This window comes from Helianthus annuus, chromosome 8, assembly GCF_002127325.2.
Source record: "Helianthus annuus cultivar XRQ/B chromosome 8, HanXRQr2.0-SUNRISE, whole genome shotgun sequence".
Taxonomy (NCBI): domain Eukaryota; kingdom Viridiplantae; phylum Streptophyta; class Magnoliopsida; order Asterales; family Asteraceae; genus Helianthus; species Helianthus annuus.
In genome coordinates this window covers 127,267,387-127,284,124 of record NC_035440.2, presented here as the reverse complement: position 1 = coordinate 127,284,124, position 16,738 = coordinate 127,267,387, and the positions used below count along the sequence as shown (strand labels likewise).

At 37.6% G+C, this 16,738-nt stretch overlaps 1 protein-coding gene across 2 annotated transcripts; it reads left to right on the top strand.

Annotated features, from left to right (window-relative positions):
• Nucleotides 1-5,773: 5,773 nt before the first annotated feature.
• Nucleotides 5,774-9,138, top strand: LOC110921317 (F-box protein At1g11270). Of its 2 annotated transcripts, XM_035975812.1 has the most exons (4): nt 5,774-7,100; nt 7,267-8,020; nt 8,122-8,143; nt 8,741-9,133. In XM_035975812.1, exon 1 carries the CDS (start codon nt 5,844-5,846, stop codon nt 6,987-6,989), a length of 1,146 nt encoding a protein of 381 aa, XP_035831705.1. In that variant the 5' UTR covers nt 5,774-5,843; the 3' UTR covers nt 6,990-7,100; nt 7,267-8,020; nt 8,122-8,143; nt 8,741-9,133. The 2 variants fall into 2 exon arrangements, with proteins under 2 accessions (XP_035831705.1, XP_022021303.1); XM_022165611.2 differs by having other exon boundaries at nt 8,122-9,138.
• Nucleotides 9,139-16,738: the final 7,600 nt, after the last annotated feature.

Genomic DNA, 16,738 nt, shown 5'->3' with positions numbered 1-16,738 from the left:
TTATGGTGGTGCGGGCCCATCCTTCACGAGAGACGATGACGGCGATGACGAGTAGGAGTTGGTGGTGATGTTCGTTGGTGGTTTTTATGGTTATTATTAGTACTTGTTATTTCGGGTGTTCTTTTTGCTTAGTATGTCGAACACCCTCGGATTGTACTGTATTTTAAAACTCTTTACTTTATGTTGTGTCTTTGTTTGAACTAGTAGTATTTATGTACATTATGGTTTATTTGTGTTTATTCTGTTACTGTTCTGTTATGCTGTACCATATGACATATTTGCAGATTGTGGCTATCAAGTCTTTGACCGGAGCATATGACAGACGCAGCTTTGGAAGCCTCGATTCATCAGATATCATCTTGAGGGGAGTACTATTATCCTTTTTCTCTATATTTCGGGTTTCGCATTGGGGACAATGCGAAGTTCAAGTGTGGGGAGGGGGTTAACTTTGTTAACTTTGTTTGTCCTCATATTTATAAAAAAAAATCAGAAAAATCATTCAAAAATACCTGTATTTTGTATATATTTTAGTAAATAAACCGGTTGATTGTGTTTTAGAAAGCATCGGACTTGATAAAAACTCGACAAGCAAAATATTTTTGAAAAAGGAAACCGGAAAGCGTGACAAACAAAGAAAGACTTACATGATAGTTTTCACACTTTTACCCATTCCATCCGTTACGTGAGCATCTTTGAGCCTATTGTTATATATTTGTTCATTTCGGATATAGGAGTGAGCCGGATGTTATGTGTAATATAGAACTTGTCACTAGTATGCTTGTTAAAACCATGAACTTGTGAATTTGTGTAAAAGTGATAGAGGCACTTAGATTACCCCTTTGTTGTAAGCCTTGTTCTTTGTGTTGTGCTTTCCGTTCACCTTATATTACCCTTTAGGATTAACCATGTCGAGCCTTCCCGTTTACCTTTGTTTACCCACATTATCGCCCACTTAGCCAAATTTAGCCTTTGTATGTTTTAAACCCTTTTTAATGTTGAAACTCGGACAAAATAATCGTTTAACTAGCATTTGTTTCGGTTTATTGTATAGTTATTTATATATATATATATATATAAAAAAACAACCCAGAAAATAAAACACCCTAAAATAGGGTGAAGTTGATAGAAATCGAGCAATTTTGAATGCTTAAATGTTAAAATTTCGTTGATAAGCTCGATTGCGCTTTAGTCGCCTTTTTAAGGCGTTTGTATGTATAGTTGTATTATTTTCTTGCTAGTTAAACGCTAAAACCGATTTTTAACCATTTTCGCCACTTTAAATGTCCACTTCCATACCCTTCGCCCAAGCCTAACGTTACAACCCGTAAAGACCTCTTGATTTACACTTATTTGCATGTTAGTTGGTGGAGACGAGATCTTATGACAAGCTTATGATATTGCATGTTTCATTGACTAGGCGTTGAGTGTTTACACATACACATTTTATGTATGTTTCATAAATAAAACCGAGTGTGTGAACATTGTGAGTCGTGTAAAGATTAGCATGTGAGTCAATTAAATGTGAAGTCACGGCTTTTTGGTTGTCGCTTTTTAATTGCATATGCTTGTTGGGTTTGAGTCTTTTGATGTTGTCTTTCGACAAACCGGCTAACCGTTTATAGTAGTTTTCAATAAAATAGTGTGTAAATTATCGTTCTTGTTTATTTCCGTCTTTTATTGCTTTTTAGTTCAACTTGCTTGAGGACAAGCAAGGTTCAAGTGTGGGGAGATTTGATATTCGCCAATTTACACATATTTTAGTCCCCCGTTTTACCCCTATTTTATGCGTTTCCGGCCGTAAAACCGTCATTCGGATACTTAATTATCTACATTTTTGTTTACAGGCCTAAAACAGCATACCAGACAAGATGATAGCGAAAACGAGGACTTTCCGGACAAAACGACAAAGCTGCAAAGATTCTGTTGGAAAAACTGACCTAGGCGTTTGGCACGGTCATGCGGCCATATGCACGACCGTGCATATCCGATGACCCATGAAGACCAGCGGTGAACGAGGGTGCAACTCCGAGATAAAGGCCAAACCCGAAACGGCACGGTCGTTCCAGTGAAGAACGGTCGTGCGGTTCCGAGATCAAACATAACATCGGAACTGAACGACCAAGGAACCAAGCGTGCAACTCAGACCTCGGTAAGGAACGCCCGTGCCAAATGTGGAACGCCCGTGCGTGACCGAAGACCAGTCAACGATCTGTGACGTCATGCAGTATGGTGGCCCACCACCAATAATGCTTAAAGTGCACGGTCGTGCGATCGGGAGAACGGCCGTGCAACTTCGAAAAAGCATTTAAACAGAATAGAACCATTTTAGTAGGAACTCTGGAATTTTGGAGAGCTCTGCAAGCGATTTTGAGGCTCCGAAGGCTTCTGTTTTCACTCGGATTCAAGCCACATTGCCCGGTTTTGCTCGTTTACTATCCGGATTCTTAATCTTGTGCTTGTTTATGGTTTGGATTTCTACCCTTTCCAGAATTTTGTTAATGTTTCAAGCATTTAGATTAATATTTATGTATTATTGTAGCCTTTGGGCAAAAACACAACAATCCCTTGCTTGATTATAACCATTAGTATGTTAATCTATGTTTGTAATGAAATTTGGAAGTGTTTTCTATGATTATCTTTGATGATTAGTTTGCAACCTTGTTATTGATATTGATTTCTTGATTATAAGTAATTGTGTTGGATGATTGGTGCTTGGTTAGGTAAGATAGTTGCAAAATGAAGCTTATTTAATCATGTATTAGTAAACTTTTAATTTGGTTAACTAGTTTAACTTGGTTAAAATGTGGGCACCATGATACTCTAACGGGTTAGTGGTTTAATAAAATGTAATTATTGTTAATCAAGAAAGCTTGCCTTCACGGAAGGATTCTAACGGGTTAGATGGTGTTGTTATGAATTCTTGCCATGATTTGTTAGCTTAGTTAGTAGTTTCGGCCAAAATTGCTATCTTGGTGAATTTATGTGCAAGATTTGTAAAATGAACTCGGTTGTGATTTAATCTAGTTTATGCTTGTCTCGGTGGTTGCATTGTGTTTATCGGTGTTGCTTTCCTTGATTAAGTGAGGTTAGAAAACTCCTAAAGGATGACTAACTTATTTTTAGGAGATTTTCATAGACATTTATCAATTGCACGTTAAAGAACAATTTTAGGTGGTTAAAGTGTGTTTATCGTTTTAACTTTCCGAATGGTTGTCATGTTAGGATTCCCGAAAGGGATACTAATTGTCTCGAAATGGAAAATTGACCGAATGCTTCTAGTGCCAAAACTGACTTAGTTAACATGCTGTGGTTGTGTATTAAACAAGGCTATTTATATATAATCTACTATGTTTTATAAGTTTTTATTTATGCTTACTTTAGTTTAATTAAAACCAATACCATTTATGTTTTTACCGGTAATTTAGTGGCAAAGGTCTAGTATTATTTCTCCGCCCATTTCCATGGATCGATACTTGGTTCTTACCGATACTTTACTACATATATGACGGGGTACACTTGCCCTTTCGTGTGTGTTTTGATGTAAAAGTAATAATCACTTTTATAAATTTAAAACCAATTCGTGTGTAATTTCATTGTAAAAATATGTGTAGTCACGCACGTACCAATGGTGGTGGTGCACCGTGAGAGATGGTGGTTCAGATCTGCCGGTTTTGATGATCTTGATTTTCTAGGTTTTGATGATGATGTTTGAAGATGAATTTTCTGGGTTTTGATGATGTTCTAAGATGATGTTCTTAATCTGGGTTTTATTGTAAAAAAAATTGAAATTTAAAAAATGACCAAAATGCCCTTACACTAAAGGACAAAATAATCAGTTTTCAACAGTCAAAATAGAGGGTTTTTGGATTTTGGACTAAAATGGCAACAAAATGCAAACCACAGGGACCCAGATGTAATAAGTTTGAGATTTGGACTAAAGTGGCAAAACTGGCCAAACCACAAGGACCAAAATGGCAGTTTACTCCTTATAAAACTTTCGTATAAGTTGTAGACGACCAAAGTTTATTTTGACATGATGTACACGGGCCGTATAAGGTTATACGACCCGTATAGATAAGATAAACTAACAAAGGTTGTGGATGCAGCTTTTATAAGTTTATCTTATTCTATACAGGCCGTATAATCTTATACGACCCGTATACACCATGTCAAAAAAGATAATGTGTCATTATTAACTCCCTATATATTCTATGTATAAATATGTTTTCCCAATTTATTAGACAAGCATTAAACTGTATAAATATAAATCAAAGGATTTCAGAGGTGTTTGGCTAAGCTTATTTAACTTAAAAAATACTTTTTGTTAAAATAACTTATTGACTTATGACATTTTGAAAAGAAGTTTTTAAAAAAGTGTTTGAATTAACTTATATGATGGGAATAACCAATAAGTCAATAAGTTTTTTTTTTAAAAAAGTGTTTGACTTAGCTTATTCATGTAAAATGACTAAGAATCTTCAAAAAGTCATAATGTTATATGAAAAACTATAAATAGCTTCAAAAAGTCACAATGTTGTAACTTTTCAAAATTGAATTTTTCTCTTTATACTAAAAATAATTTTAAAAAATTCTTTTGAGTTTTGCAAACATTTTTTCTACTTATTAACTTTTTATAAAATTCAATCTACTTATTAACTTGAGTAAATTACAAGTTTTGTCCTTTACGTTTACATCAAATTGCAGGCGCTGTCCTTTTGGCCAAAACTTTACAGGCGGTGTCCTTTACCTTTCAAAATCTTGCACGTTTTATCATTTAGGCCAAACCTGGTTAGAAAACTCAGTCAAAAAATATCATGTGCAGTGCACATGGGGGTAAAATGGTCATTTTCCTCTTACCCCTTTCAATTCCCCCTTTTATCATCTGCATTTATAATAAACCCCTTTCAATTCCCCCTTTTCCCAAGATTTCGCCTGAATCAAAATTATAAATTTATGCTCCGTCGTGGCATTATTCGATTCCGGTAAGTATTTCGCCGGTATCGACACAACATGGTCAGATTTAGTCTCTGCCGCTACGTCATTGTTAGATTCCGGTGAAAATTTAATCGGAATCGAAATCAAACGGTCAGATTTCGCCGATTTCTCCGTCGCGGCGTCATTTTTCGATTCCGATGGAGATGTCTTCGGCGACGAGATTTGATTAACGGAGAAGGCACGAGCGAATTTGTAAGCCAGGTGAACGCGGTGGAAGTTCGGTGGAGATGTCTTCAAGAGTACCCCTTGAAAACTGAACCAAAACCACCACCTCCTAGTTTCTCTGAGAAATAATTGATGGCTGTTTGTAAATCTCTAAAGATCTTAGAGTAAGCAACCCTATAGATCACGTGTGCTGTTAATTGTTTTTATTTGAATTTGCGTATTTGGTTTTGGGGATGATGGGTTTGTTGGTGATCAGGGTATTTGTGAGATTTCCATTGTGTTTGGAATGAAATAAAATAAATGAAACAAAACCTAGTAATTTGTTTGCTAATGGTCTCTGCATCTGGTAGAGACAGAGAGAAGAAAAGGGGAGTGAGGTATAATGACAATAATGCCCTCATGAGCAAGGCATATTATTAGATTTAACCAAAAAATCTAACTGGGTTTGGCCTAAAGGATATAACATGCAAGATTTTGGAACATTAAGGACAAAACTTGTCAACTTTTGCGTTAAAGGACAGCGCCTGCAATTTAGTGTAAACATAAAGGACAAAACTTGTAATTTACTCTATTAACTTTTTATAAAATTCAATAAGTTATAAGAAAACCTTAGCCAAACACCCCATTCATACGTGCGCGAGGCTCTTATTTCGTAAACCCTAGAAACTCATAACCAAATTCAAATGTCAGACTACATACCACTCCAGATCCAATCGGAAATCACCAAAATCAGAATGTTAGACTACATTCCACTCGAGATCCAATCGGAAATCTTCAAAAAACTTCCTGTCAAATCGTTGATCCAGTTACGTTCAGTCTCTAAAACATGGAAATCCCTGATCGATAGCTCGGCTTTTATCGCTTCTTATAGCAGCCAACAGCGACATCTGCTCGCATATCATGATCGAGAACACAGGTATGATTCGATCGTGGATGATGATACTTTTCCTAATAAAAAAGTTACAGTAACCATTCCGGTTAATCAACAAAAAGATTATGACATAATCGGCTGCTCTCATGGCTTGTTGTGTTTGTATGGTGAGTTTGGCCGTTACGTCCCTAGGTGTAAAGCAATCATTTGGAATATATCAGTTAGAAAAGCGGTTACTGTTGTTGTACCGAAAATGGGAGTTGGGTTACATAAAGCCTTTGGTTTTGGGGTTTGTTGTGGGACTTGTGACCCTAAGATTGTTAAGATTACATATAATGATACCGAACTTATGACTAGTAACCGTTGGCATGCTGAGGTTTTTTCGTTAAGCACGGGGGCTTGGAGACGTCATGGAAATCCCCCTCGTAACTCTATTCAATTCCCATGTTTTCGGATAGCTGTAGCTGTAGATGGAGGTCTCTATTGGCTTGCTTTCAATAGGATTCCTATAGATGGAGGGTTTCGGTCAGATAATTTGATTATTTCATTTGATCTGACGAGTGAAGAATTTGGAGAAGTAAATCTTCCGGATAGTCTTGCACAATGTTCTCATTCTAGTTTGTCAATCTTCAAGCTACGGGAGTCTCTTGTTGTGCATGCTTTTGATTTTCCATGTTCCGTTGTATGGATGATGAACGATGACGTACCAAAAACGTTTACAAAGCTGTTCACTATTAACCTACCAGTGTGTGTAATAGTTAGGGGATTTCGGAAGAGTGGTGAACCTATATATGAAACTGTAAAAGAGCACCAAGAGATTGGTGGACGACTTGCTGTCTGTGAGCCAAACTCAAAAAACATGGTTGATCTTGGGATTGATGAAGCGTTTTCGTTTTCTGTGTTTCCCTACACCGAAACACTACTTCTGCTTGATAAGCCAGATGTTAATGACTTTTGAAAGTGCACAGCTAAAAGCAAAAGGCTTTTGGAGCATACAAGCAATGTCTAGAGATTGAGGGGCAAATACTCGACATGTTTTGGCTTCATAACTAACATCACTTCATATCGGGTATGCCCGTTAATCTCCCCATGTTTTAAGAACTGAATATTAGTTATTCTAGGTTTAATTTCAAGTTTTGATTTACCAGCAAGTCTTTTGCTTAATTGCTTATAATTATAATATATATCTTCTTCTAAAGAAATTCTCCATGAATTTGGGTATGTAACATTGGCAGGGGCGGACCCATATAGAGCAGGCCAGGGTCCCCGGACCCCAATGTTTTTAAATTTTACAAGGACCCCATAAATACAATTTGATGGACACCATAGAAAGAAAAGGAAAGCTGGTGTAGTGGTAAGCCTCCCTCTTTACCAACAAGAGGTCATGTGTTCAATCCTTCTATAGCCTATTTTTCTGGTTTTTTAAATCTAATTCAAACCTCGCTCTTACCCAACCCGAACGAGGACCAACCCGAAAATTTTAATGTTTTGTTATGATAATTTTGAACGCCGAAAAAAATGGACCCCATTAGAAAAAAATCCTGGGTCCGCCACTGAACATTGGAGTCACTGAATGACAAGAACTCATGTTTGTTAACTGCTAAAACGTGTAAATAGAATAAAATCATTTCTTCAACTATTATGTAACATTAATTATGCTTATTTCACCTTGCCACATTGTTGCTGCAAATGGTGCTTATAGTAGGGCTATTCTTTGTTGTGGATCATAGGCAATTCTGATCCAAAGGCTTTGATATGGGTCATTTTGGGTTATTTATAAAATACTATGGGTGGGTTTGGGTAGAGTAATTTAAGTCTAAGGGTTGAAATGGGTTAAATAAAAAAACAAAAAAAGTTTCTACGAGTCCGCCGGCAAACCCCCTACCCTCCGCCGGCATCTCCGCTTTACCACACTCCGCCGATCAAGACGACGCCATTCGCCATCTCAAAAATTCACTTGTTTCCAGATTACAAGTCCTAAAGCGGAAGGTAATCTCTTTTTTTTTTTAAACCTAATTTGCAATTAGTTTGCTAGGGTTTCGATTATCTCAATGTAGCACTTGATTATTGATAAATGCTCTTCGGTGCAGCCTCTCCGGCGGTATCTTCCCGGTATATTCTTCGATTCTCCCATCATATCCTTCGGTTCTTAATAATTAGTTTCTGAATGTTTGTATGCTTCTGGGTCTGTTTCTGTTTTGTTAGTTGTTGATGTTTGTATTATTATAGAAGAAAGATATTGAATTGTGTTAAGTGGTTATTGGTTTTATTTAATATGCAACATATGGTAGGAGTTATGGAGGTTTATTTGCTTGAAATTTAGGTTTTTATTAGTCTAGCTTCTTCTCTAAGCAAACTACAAGCATTTATGACTTGAATTGGTGATATTTTAGATTGAAAGGTGTGTATCGGGTGCTGTTGGTTGCTGGTTTGTGTAGATGATAAGTAGTGGGAGGTAAAATGATAGATACATTATAGTAAGTAAGCAAACGATAAAAAGCACATGCTTCGAGAGGTAAAATGATATGTTTTAAGCTAGATAGTTAGTGTAAAGGGTGATCTTGTCGGCTTGTCACCTGGCGCTGAAAAAGTGCACACTTGAGACAAGCGAAGCGCGCGTGTATTACATACTATTTTAGCTGTTTTAGACTGGTTACAGGCCATTTTTAGCTGTTTCAGACAGGTTCAGACATGTTTTTTCATGTTCAGTGTGCTTGTGCGCCTTGCTGCAGTCAAGGTGGTTTGGCTGAGCCGCGCCTCACTGCGCCTTTGACCACATAGGTTTCAAATACTTTCTGGGCATACAATGAACCATTTATACAAGAAGCAGTTATGTTGGGCCAAAAATGAATTTCTACCCGAGATAGCAGGTCACTGACGCGTTCACCAAGTTTCCATTTTGTTTAAGCCTTTAGGGGTGTAATATCCATATTGATATTTCATCACCTGGAATCTTATAGCTGTTTTAATTTTCGTCTATGATACACAAACAGAATGTGATCACCAAATATGCATTATTTTAAAATATCTAATTCTCATATATCCATTGAAGTTAATCTTTAAATTTATTGCTCATTTTCTATATTTCCCCCAATTACCATCATTCTGTTTCTTCACTTAATGATCGTAGAAGTAGATAAATCTGGAACATCTTGAGAGTTGACTACTGGCGGCAGTCTTTGTTGACCTTCTTCAACAACATCACCAGTATCACCCGAAGAAGACCACTTTTTTTACCCGAACCCGAACCCGAACCCATTCCCAACCCGAACCAATCCGGACCCGTTTTAACCCGACAAAATTGCCCTTTATGTACAATCTCTTAAAAAAACATTTTTTAACTAACCCGACCCGAAACCCGTTCCGACCCGAACCCGTTCCAACCCGAACCCGTTTTGACCCGAACCAAAACAACCTTTTCTTTAATTGACCCGAACCCATTTTGACCCATGACCCAACCCAACCCGACCCGTTTGCCAGGTCTGCACTCCCATCCAAGAACCGTGAAACCGTTGTTACCAGCCACCACCATGTTTCACCGTTGCATCCTTTTAATTCACCAGATAGGCAAACTCCCGTGATTTCAAAATCGGAAAATACCACCGACTGATGCAGTAATCTTGATTTCTTATAAACACCACCAAACAGATTCAAAAACATATTATCCAACACCTGGATTTATACATTTAGAAAACACAGCAACTACTTATTCAAATGTTGGTTCTGTAAACAAGAGAATGTACTCAAAAGGAAAATGTATACCTAACTATTATATCTGCAAATGTTTTAAGAATATTAGGTGTTACAAATAAGAGGAATGTAAAACTCATACAAACTAATTAAACAAAACGGCTAAACAAAACAGTTTTAAGAAACTGGTAACACTTTCATGGAATCTTTCAGTACCGACTCGATAGATTAACGAAATTGTCTTGAATGCTCAGTCGAAACTTTGTCCCAACAATATCGATATGCGTCTTGCGTAGTGGGGCGGTATGCCCGGTCATGGCGCCGGCAAAACGCCCGGCACACCAAAACGTGGGGCGCTATTAAAGGAAAAAGGGGGTGTGGCGCGATTAATTTCGCGGCGGTATGGGGATTTTTTTGGTCCTGCATTTTCCACTTTGGTCCTGCATTTTACACTTTGGTCCCTGCATTTTACACTTTGGTTATGATGAGGTAGGGGCTTTATGACTACGGGCTCTAGTGACATAACGCCCCATAAAGCCCCTGTGTGACGTGGCACGACACGTGTCGCATAACGCCCACAAAGGGGCTTTATGACTACACAAACTCACCCACTACATCAGCTAATCACAATAATGGCGAAAAACATGGGATTGATGAATAGTGTATAGTTTTTTTTTATTATTACTATTAAGCATAATTGGTTTTTTCTTATAACTTTTACGATGTCTTATAAAATTTTGAGTATGTCGTTGAAACGTGCTTATTTTTATTAAAGCGAATCATGTTTTGTTATATATACATGATGAGGCAAACATAATGGTGGACGATGAGTCTCAATGGGGTCTTTGTGACACCTTCGGCGAATCCCACAACAATCTGTTTTGTCCACACGAAAGATGCCGAGCCACAAGAAAAATCTCTCCTTAAATATCACCAACGTAATTTGGGCTCAATGGTTGTCGATGAGTGAACGTCATTGTTGAGTGTGCCCGGATGTTACAATAGAAAATTGTTAATTTGTATGTAAGACTAGGTTCCTACTTGAAACGAGGAAACAAAATAGGCCCATCTTGAAAATAGGCTGTGTGGTCGCCTACACAGCACCCCACAAGGCTGGCCCTGCGTATCATTATACATTAATGGATTTAGGATTGCGTCAGTTAACACTACACTACTCTAGTGAGGTAATGCAGGACAATGTTGATAGAGTCGTCGGATTGACATTTTAGCACCGGCAATAAAGGATTTCTGCGCTGCAAACTTTGATTTTATTATGATCATGTCATCCTTACACTTTTCACTAATTTTTCGGGGGTAACAAGTCAGAGCAATTTTTTGTTTTATTAAGTTATTTTTTTTAAACAACCCTTATGTCCCACACACATTATCGCCCAAAACCCATAATTGACTACAACCGAAATGACAAACCTTTAAGAAATTCGTTCTGGGCAGAACCCAATATGAATATGACGTGAATCTATCTCGACCCAGCCCGCTCATTTTGCCAAGTATATATTATGAAAAAGAACAATCTTCTAAATGTAACCATTTGCCACTTATATGTCTTGAAAACAATTGGAACTCGATTAATCTTTATGTTACTCTAAGAAGTGCATGAATACTCCTATCGATTGAGATCAAGAATCGCGCACTCCCACGTAGCGCTGATCATGGGTCAATAACTGTACCAGACAGAAACCACATAAGTTCAATTCTGAGGGCCGAAACCGAACCAATTATGGTCGGGTTGGTCTGGGCACTGGTTCGGGTTTGGTACCTTTCCTAAGGTACACCAAAGATTCTTGCTAAACTATGAAAAAGAACAAGAAGACAAAGCTTCCACCAACACAAAAACACATTAAATTTAAATAAAACCTAAAAAAACAAATTGCAGCATACCATTTGTACCCATTTAACGATTGATAGACACAAACATACATACAGCTTTAACACATGAACAAAGATTATGTACACAACATAATCACAAAACAACAATATATAAGAAGTTTTACTATAATCCATGATTAGCGATAATACCAAACCTTATCTTGAACATAAATTATTCTTTTGTGTTTTACCCCGTTTAATTGACAAAAATAGACCGGATAATAAAATCTCTGGATATTTATACTAGTGTTTTTACAAACTATATATTCTTATGTTCCCAGTTTTTGGTTAATCTTGACCATTTAAACTCTCTAACTTTTAATCCTAGCCCTTTAAATTCCATTTTTTTCTAGAAGCTGCAGTAATGTGATGGTTTATACTCTCTCTCCTTCCCTCTGCACTTGGACCACCTGTAGTGGTCATTTGTTTTGGCGTGGTTGGGCAAAAATACGCCTCATTCACATAGCAACACCGCCCCTTAGGGCTTTTTTGCAACTATAAGGTGGTGTTTGTTTTTCTAAAAAAGATCTGCGCAAGCTCTTCTGTCTGCGCCGCGCAGACCAAACGCACACATTGTCATCTACCGACTGTTTGTTTTTCCAAAGACGTTTCATTGAAAAACGTCTCCGCAAGCTCTTTTTAGTGCAGACTTGGCCCAACCATTTCTAAGATCTTCTAAGGTCTGCAAAGGGTTAAATGCTACGTACCACGAACCACCACCACCACCACCGTCCAACGCCCACCACCGTCAATCGCCACCATCACCACCACCGTCCACCACCACCATCCACCACCACCGTCCATACACCACTGTCCATACACCACTGTCAGTTTATTCTAGGAGTTTATATACGTTAAAAAACGAACAATCTTTTTCTTGCAGACTGCAGAGTTTTGGTACTCCTCTTTTTTTAACAATGTTTGTAGATGTGGTCCGCATTATAACTTTTAAAAAACAAAATCACCTAAAAGTAAAGCCAAAAACCCGAACCTGCGTTTGACCACCTAACGAGACATTCATTTGGCATTCTTGTTGAACCCTTTTTTAAAACAACGTTTGCAGGTCTGGTTCTGTATGCTTGGAAGCATAAAGTCATAAACTAATCATGGAATAAATGTTTGGTATCCCACTCACGTTGACTTTTCTCTCTATGACGCTATTTGACACGTGTTTTTGAATGTAATAATGTGAATAATTCAGATCTCTTAAATTAGTAAATTACATTATATCTGAGAAAATCAGTTGGTAACTTATCACTTAATAACTAGTTTTAATTGATAAATGGTTGTGGGATATTTGGTAATTAACATCATTTCTAAACAAATTGGATATTTCGGACGCATGTCCGATATGCATCACAAATAGGGATTTCCGTTGAATTTGCAACCAAAAATTTATGTGCTGAGGGCCGACTCAAGTGTTGGTTATTGTTAGCATAACCGTAAAAGTTGAAGCTTAGCAATTCACATAGGAAAGGAAAAGATAAAGATGTAAAAATAAGGATATATATGGAGAGTTAATATTATATGTAAGATTAAATATATCATGTTTAATATTTAATCTATAGCCATCTTAATCATTTACATTATAGAGATCAAAATATATTAGAACCTATTATTTAATTAGTTGGTAATTGTTGATGGACCATATTACCCTTAGTAACTAATTAGGTTTCCTCCTGAGTGCTTATATAAGGAGAGTTATGTGGAGGTTTAGGGGTTACTCAGTTACACAATTCACACACCCCATTAGCCATAACATCATCACGAAACCTCCTCTCCTAACCGATACCCTTTTCGGTTTCTAAGTTCCCATCATCAGTCAGCACCCTAAGGAGGAACCAGATCAAGATGACAGGCATGTCGAACTCCCTCACAGGATTCTCCTCTGCACTATCTGCTGTGACAGGTATGATTTATATTGTTTTCCTTCATGAACAAACAGAACTGAACCAACATGTGGTATCAGAGCATATGTTGATTAGTCAGTTCTGTTTTCGTATCCATAATTCTGGGATTGAAACTTGGAAAACGGATTATTTTCTTTATAATTTCAAAAACCGTCACAGCCGGTTTCGAGTCATGAAGATCGACTCGAAATCATGATTTTCGGGAAAAGATTAATGATATGTTCATTCGGAATTAACTTGTTTATGTTTAACCGAAATCTGTTTAGAAAAAAAAAACTATTAAAATTCAGGTTTCGGGTTCCAGAATTTATGTTTTATGTTTTAGGGTTCATCATGTTCTTGAGAAAATTCGAAGTATTCTGTTATGATTTGGATTATTAAGTGTTTTTCCTGGTTTTGATCTAATTTTGTCCTCTAAATTTTTTAGAAAACTGTTAAAAGATAAACAGATTACAATTTCGAAATCTGTTGACAAAATTAGATCAGCTTAAAACAGGAAAGAATATCTCTTAATCCCTTAGATTTCGAATTTTCGGTTATGATATCACAATTAACAGCTGTTAGCGAGGTTGCTACTCGAGACCACGAGGTTGCTACTCGCAACCATGAGGTTGCTACTCGCAACCATTACGTCATCACTCGAGACCATGAGGTTGCTACTCGCAACCATAACGTGATTAGTCGAGACCGTAGTTGCGACTCGCAACCATAACGTGATTAGTCGAGACCGTAGTTGCGACTCGCAACCATAACATGATTAGTCGAGACCGTAGTTGCGACTCGCAACCATAACGTGATTAGTCGAGACCGTAGTTGCGACTCGCAACCATAACGTGATTAGTCGAGACCGTAGTTGCGACTCGCAACCATAACGTCATTAGTCGAGATCGTGGTTGCGACTCGCAATCTCATTATTTTAAGCTGTTCGATCCGCGCTAACGGGTAGTTTGCTATTAAATAAATGGTTTTGTAATTTACTTAGTTAATTAATCAGAATAAGATAATGTAATGTTTTACAAAACCAGAATAGCTTAACTTGAATGAGCTTTTGATATATCATTTCTGGCCAAAGCTGACTTGATACATCTACTTATCATTCAAGTATTACGAAAGCTATGCTAAGTGTGCATCATAAGCATGAATGTTTTAATATCTGGCCAAAGCTGATTTAATTCTTTCATAGATGGCATACTTAGCAAGTGCATAACTAAAGTGATTGTTTCAATTTCTGGCCAAAGCTGATTTGTTACAACCACTTTGCACATATGCTTAAATGATTACACTTCTGGCCAAAGCTGTTTTGTTTTCGTTTAAGTAGAATTTTTTAGTTAAGTCTATTATTTTGATGTTAGTAATAGACATTATCACAGCTTCATTATGTAAAATGGTCATTATTTTGCCTGCCTTAGTTTAACGTGCCCATAGATCACATTAGAATTTCTTCCTTAGTATCATAACTTGCTCATCTTATTTCCACTATCAGCACCCAACTGCGGGATTCCACCTTTGACTGGTGATAACTTTGCTGCATGGAAGGATGCTCTCATGCTTACTCTCGGATTGCTTGATTTTGATTATGCTCTAAGAGAGAAAAAGCCAGCGGACCTTACCACTCAAAGTACTGCTGCTGAGCAGTTAACTCATGAAAAGTGGACTAGGTGTAACCGCATGTCTCTCATGTTTATGAAGCAATCCATAAGCAATGCAATCAGGGGAGCTATTCCTGATTCTGAAGATGCTAAAACCTACTTGGAACATGTGGAGGCTCAGTTCAAAGGGACGTCTAAGGCGCACGCTAGTACTCTTATTCTTAAGCTGGTGACAACTAAGTATGATGGGAGGAGCGGCATTCGCGAGCACATCATGATGATGAATGACATGGCCAATAAGCTAAAGGCGCTGGAAATGGAAATCAGTGATGGTTTCCTTGTTCATTTCATCATTACTTCGCTTCCTTCTTCTTTTGAAGCATTTAAGATCAACTACAACACTCAGAAGGAAAAATGGACGATGAGTGAGCTGGTCGCCATGTGCGTACAGGAGGAGGAGCGCATGAGGATGGATCGCACTACTGATGTTGCCAATTTCACTACCTCCAATCCTAAGAAAAGGAAGCACAATTATCAGAGGAAGGATGCTTCTAAAGTCCATAAGTCTAATCCTAACCCTAATACAAGTGCACCTTCCAGCTCTAAGAACTCCTTAGGCAGTATCCGCTGCAAGTTCTGTAAAAAGACAGGACACATGCAGAAGGAATGCCCTGACTTTAAGGAGTGGCTGGCTAAGAAAGGTAACGATTATTTTATGATACTTGAGTCCTATAATTTAAGTGTTCCTGCTAATTCTTGGTGGTTTGATTCTTGTTCTATGGTTCATGTTACCAATTCTACTCAGGGATTCCTTTCAATCCGGAAGCTGGAAAGAAACCAAAGAACGCTTAAGGTTGGGGATGATCGAGAATTAGAAGTGAAGGCCATTGGAACATTACAATTAGTTATGAAAACTGGTTTATGTATTAAACTTTATGATACCTTATATGTTCCTGAGGTAACTCGGAACCTTGTATCAGGACCAAAGTTAGACATGGACGGTTTTATTGTTTCCCATGGTCATCGCCAACTCTCTATCCATTATGATTCTGTTCTTTATGGTACTGGTGTTCTGGATGGAGGTCTCTATAGATTAGAACTAGATGATGCCTTTTCCAAATCTTTGTTGTCATATAACATTAATGAATCACTCACAAAGATGGAAGAGAAACGAGACTTAGAGACTTCATCCATGTTGTGGCATCAACGTTTAGGCCACATTTCAAAAGAGCGATTAAATCGTCTCGTAAAGGATGAAGTCTTACCTCCTCTCGATTTCTCTGACTTTGGAACATGTGTCAAATGTCTTAAAGGTAAAATGACATTAGCGAATAAGAAAGGTGCCACTAGGAGCTCTAATTTATTAGAACTCATTCATACTGACATTAGTGGTCCCTACCAAATCGCTGGCATAACAGGACATACTTCATTTATCACTTTTATTGATGATTATTCTCGTTGCATGTACTTGTATCTTATTAAGGAGAAATCTGAATCTCTAACAACTTTTAAAGATTATAAGGCTGAAGTTGAAAAGCAATTAGATCGTCAGATTAAAGTTGTGAGATCAGATAGAGGCGGTGAGTATTATGGAAGACATACTGATGTGGGTCAAGCTCCTGGTCCATTTT

What these genes read in the sequence shown, in the direction of transcription:
- LOC110921317 (XM_022165611.2), top strand. Translation starts at nt 5,844, where the DNA reads ATGTCAGACTACATACCACTCCAGATCCAATCGGAAATCACCAAAATC.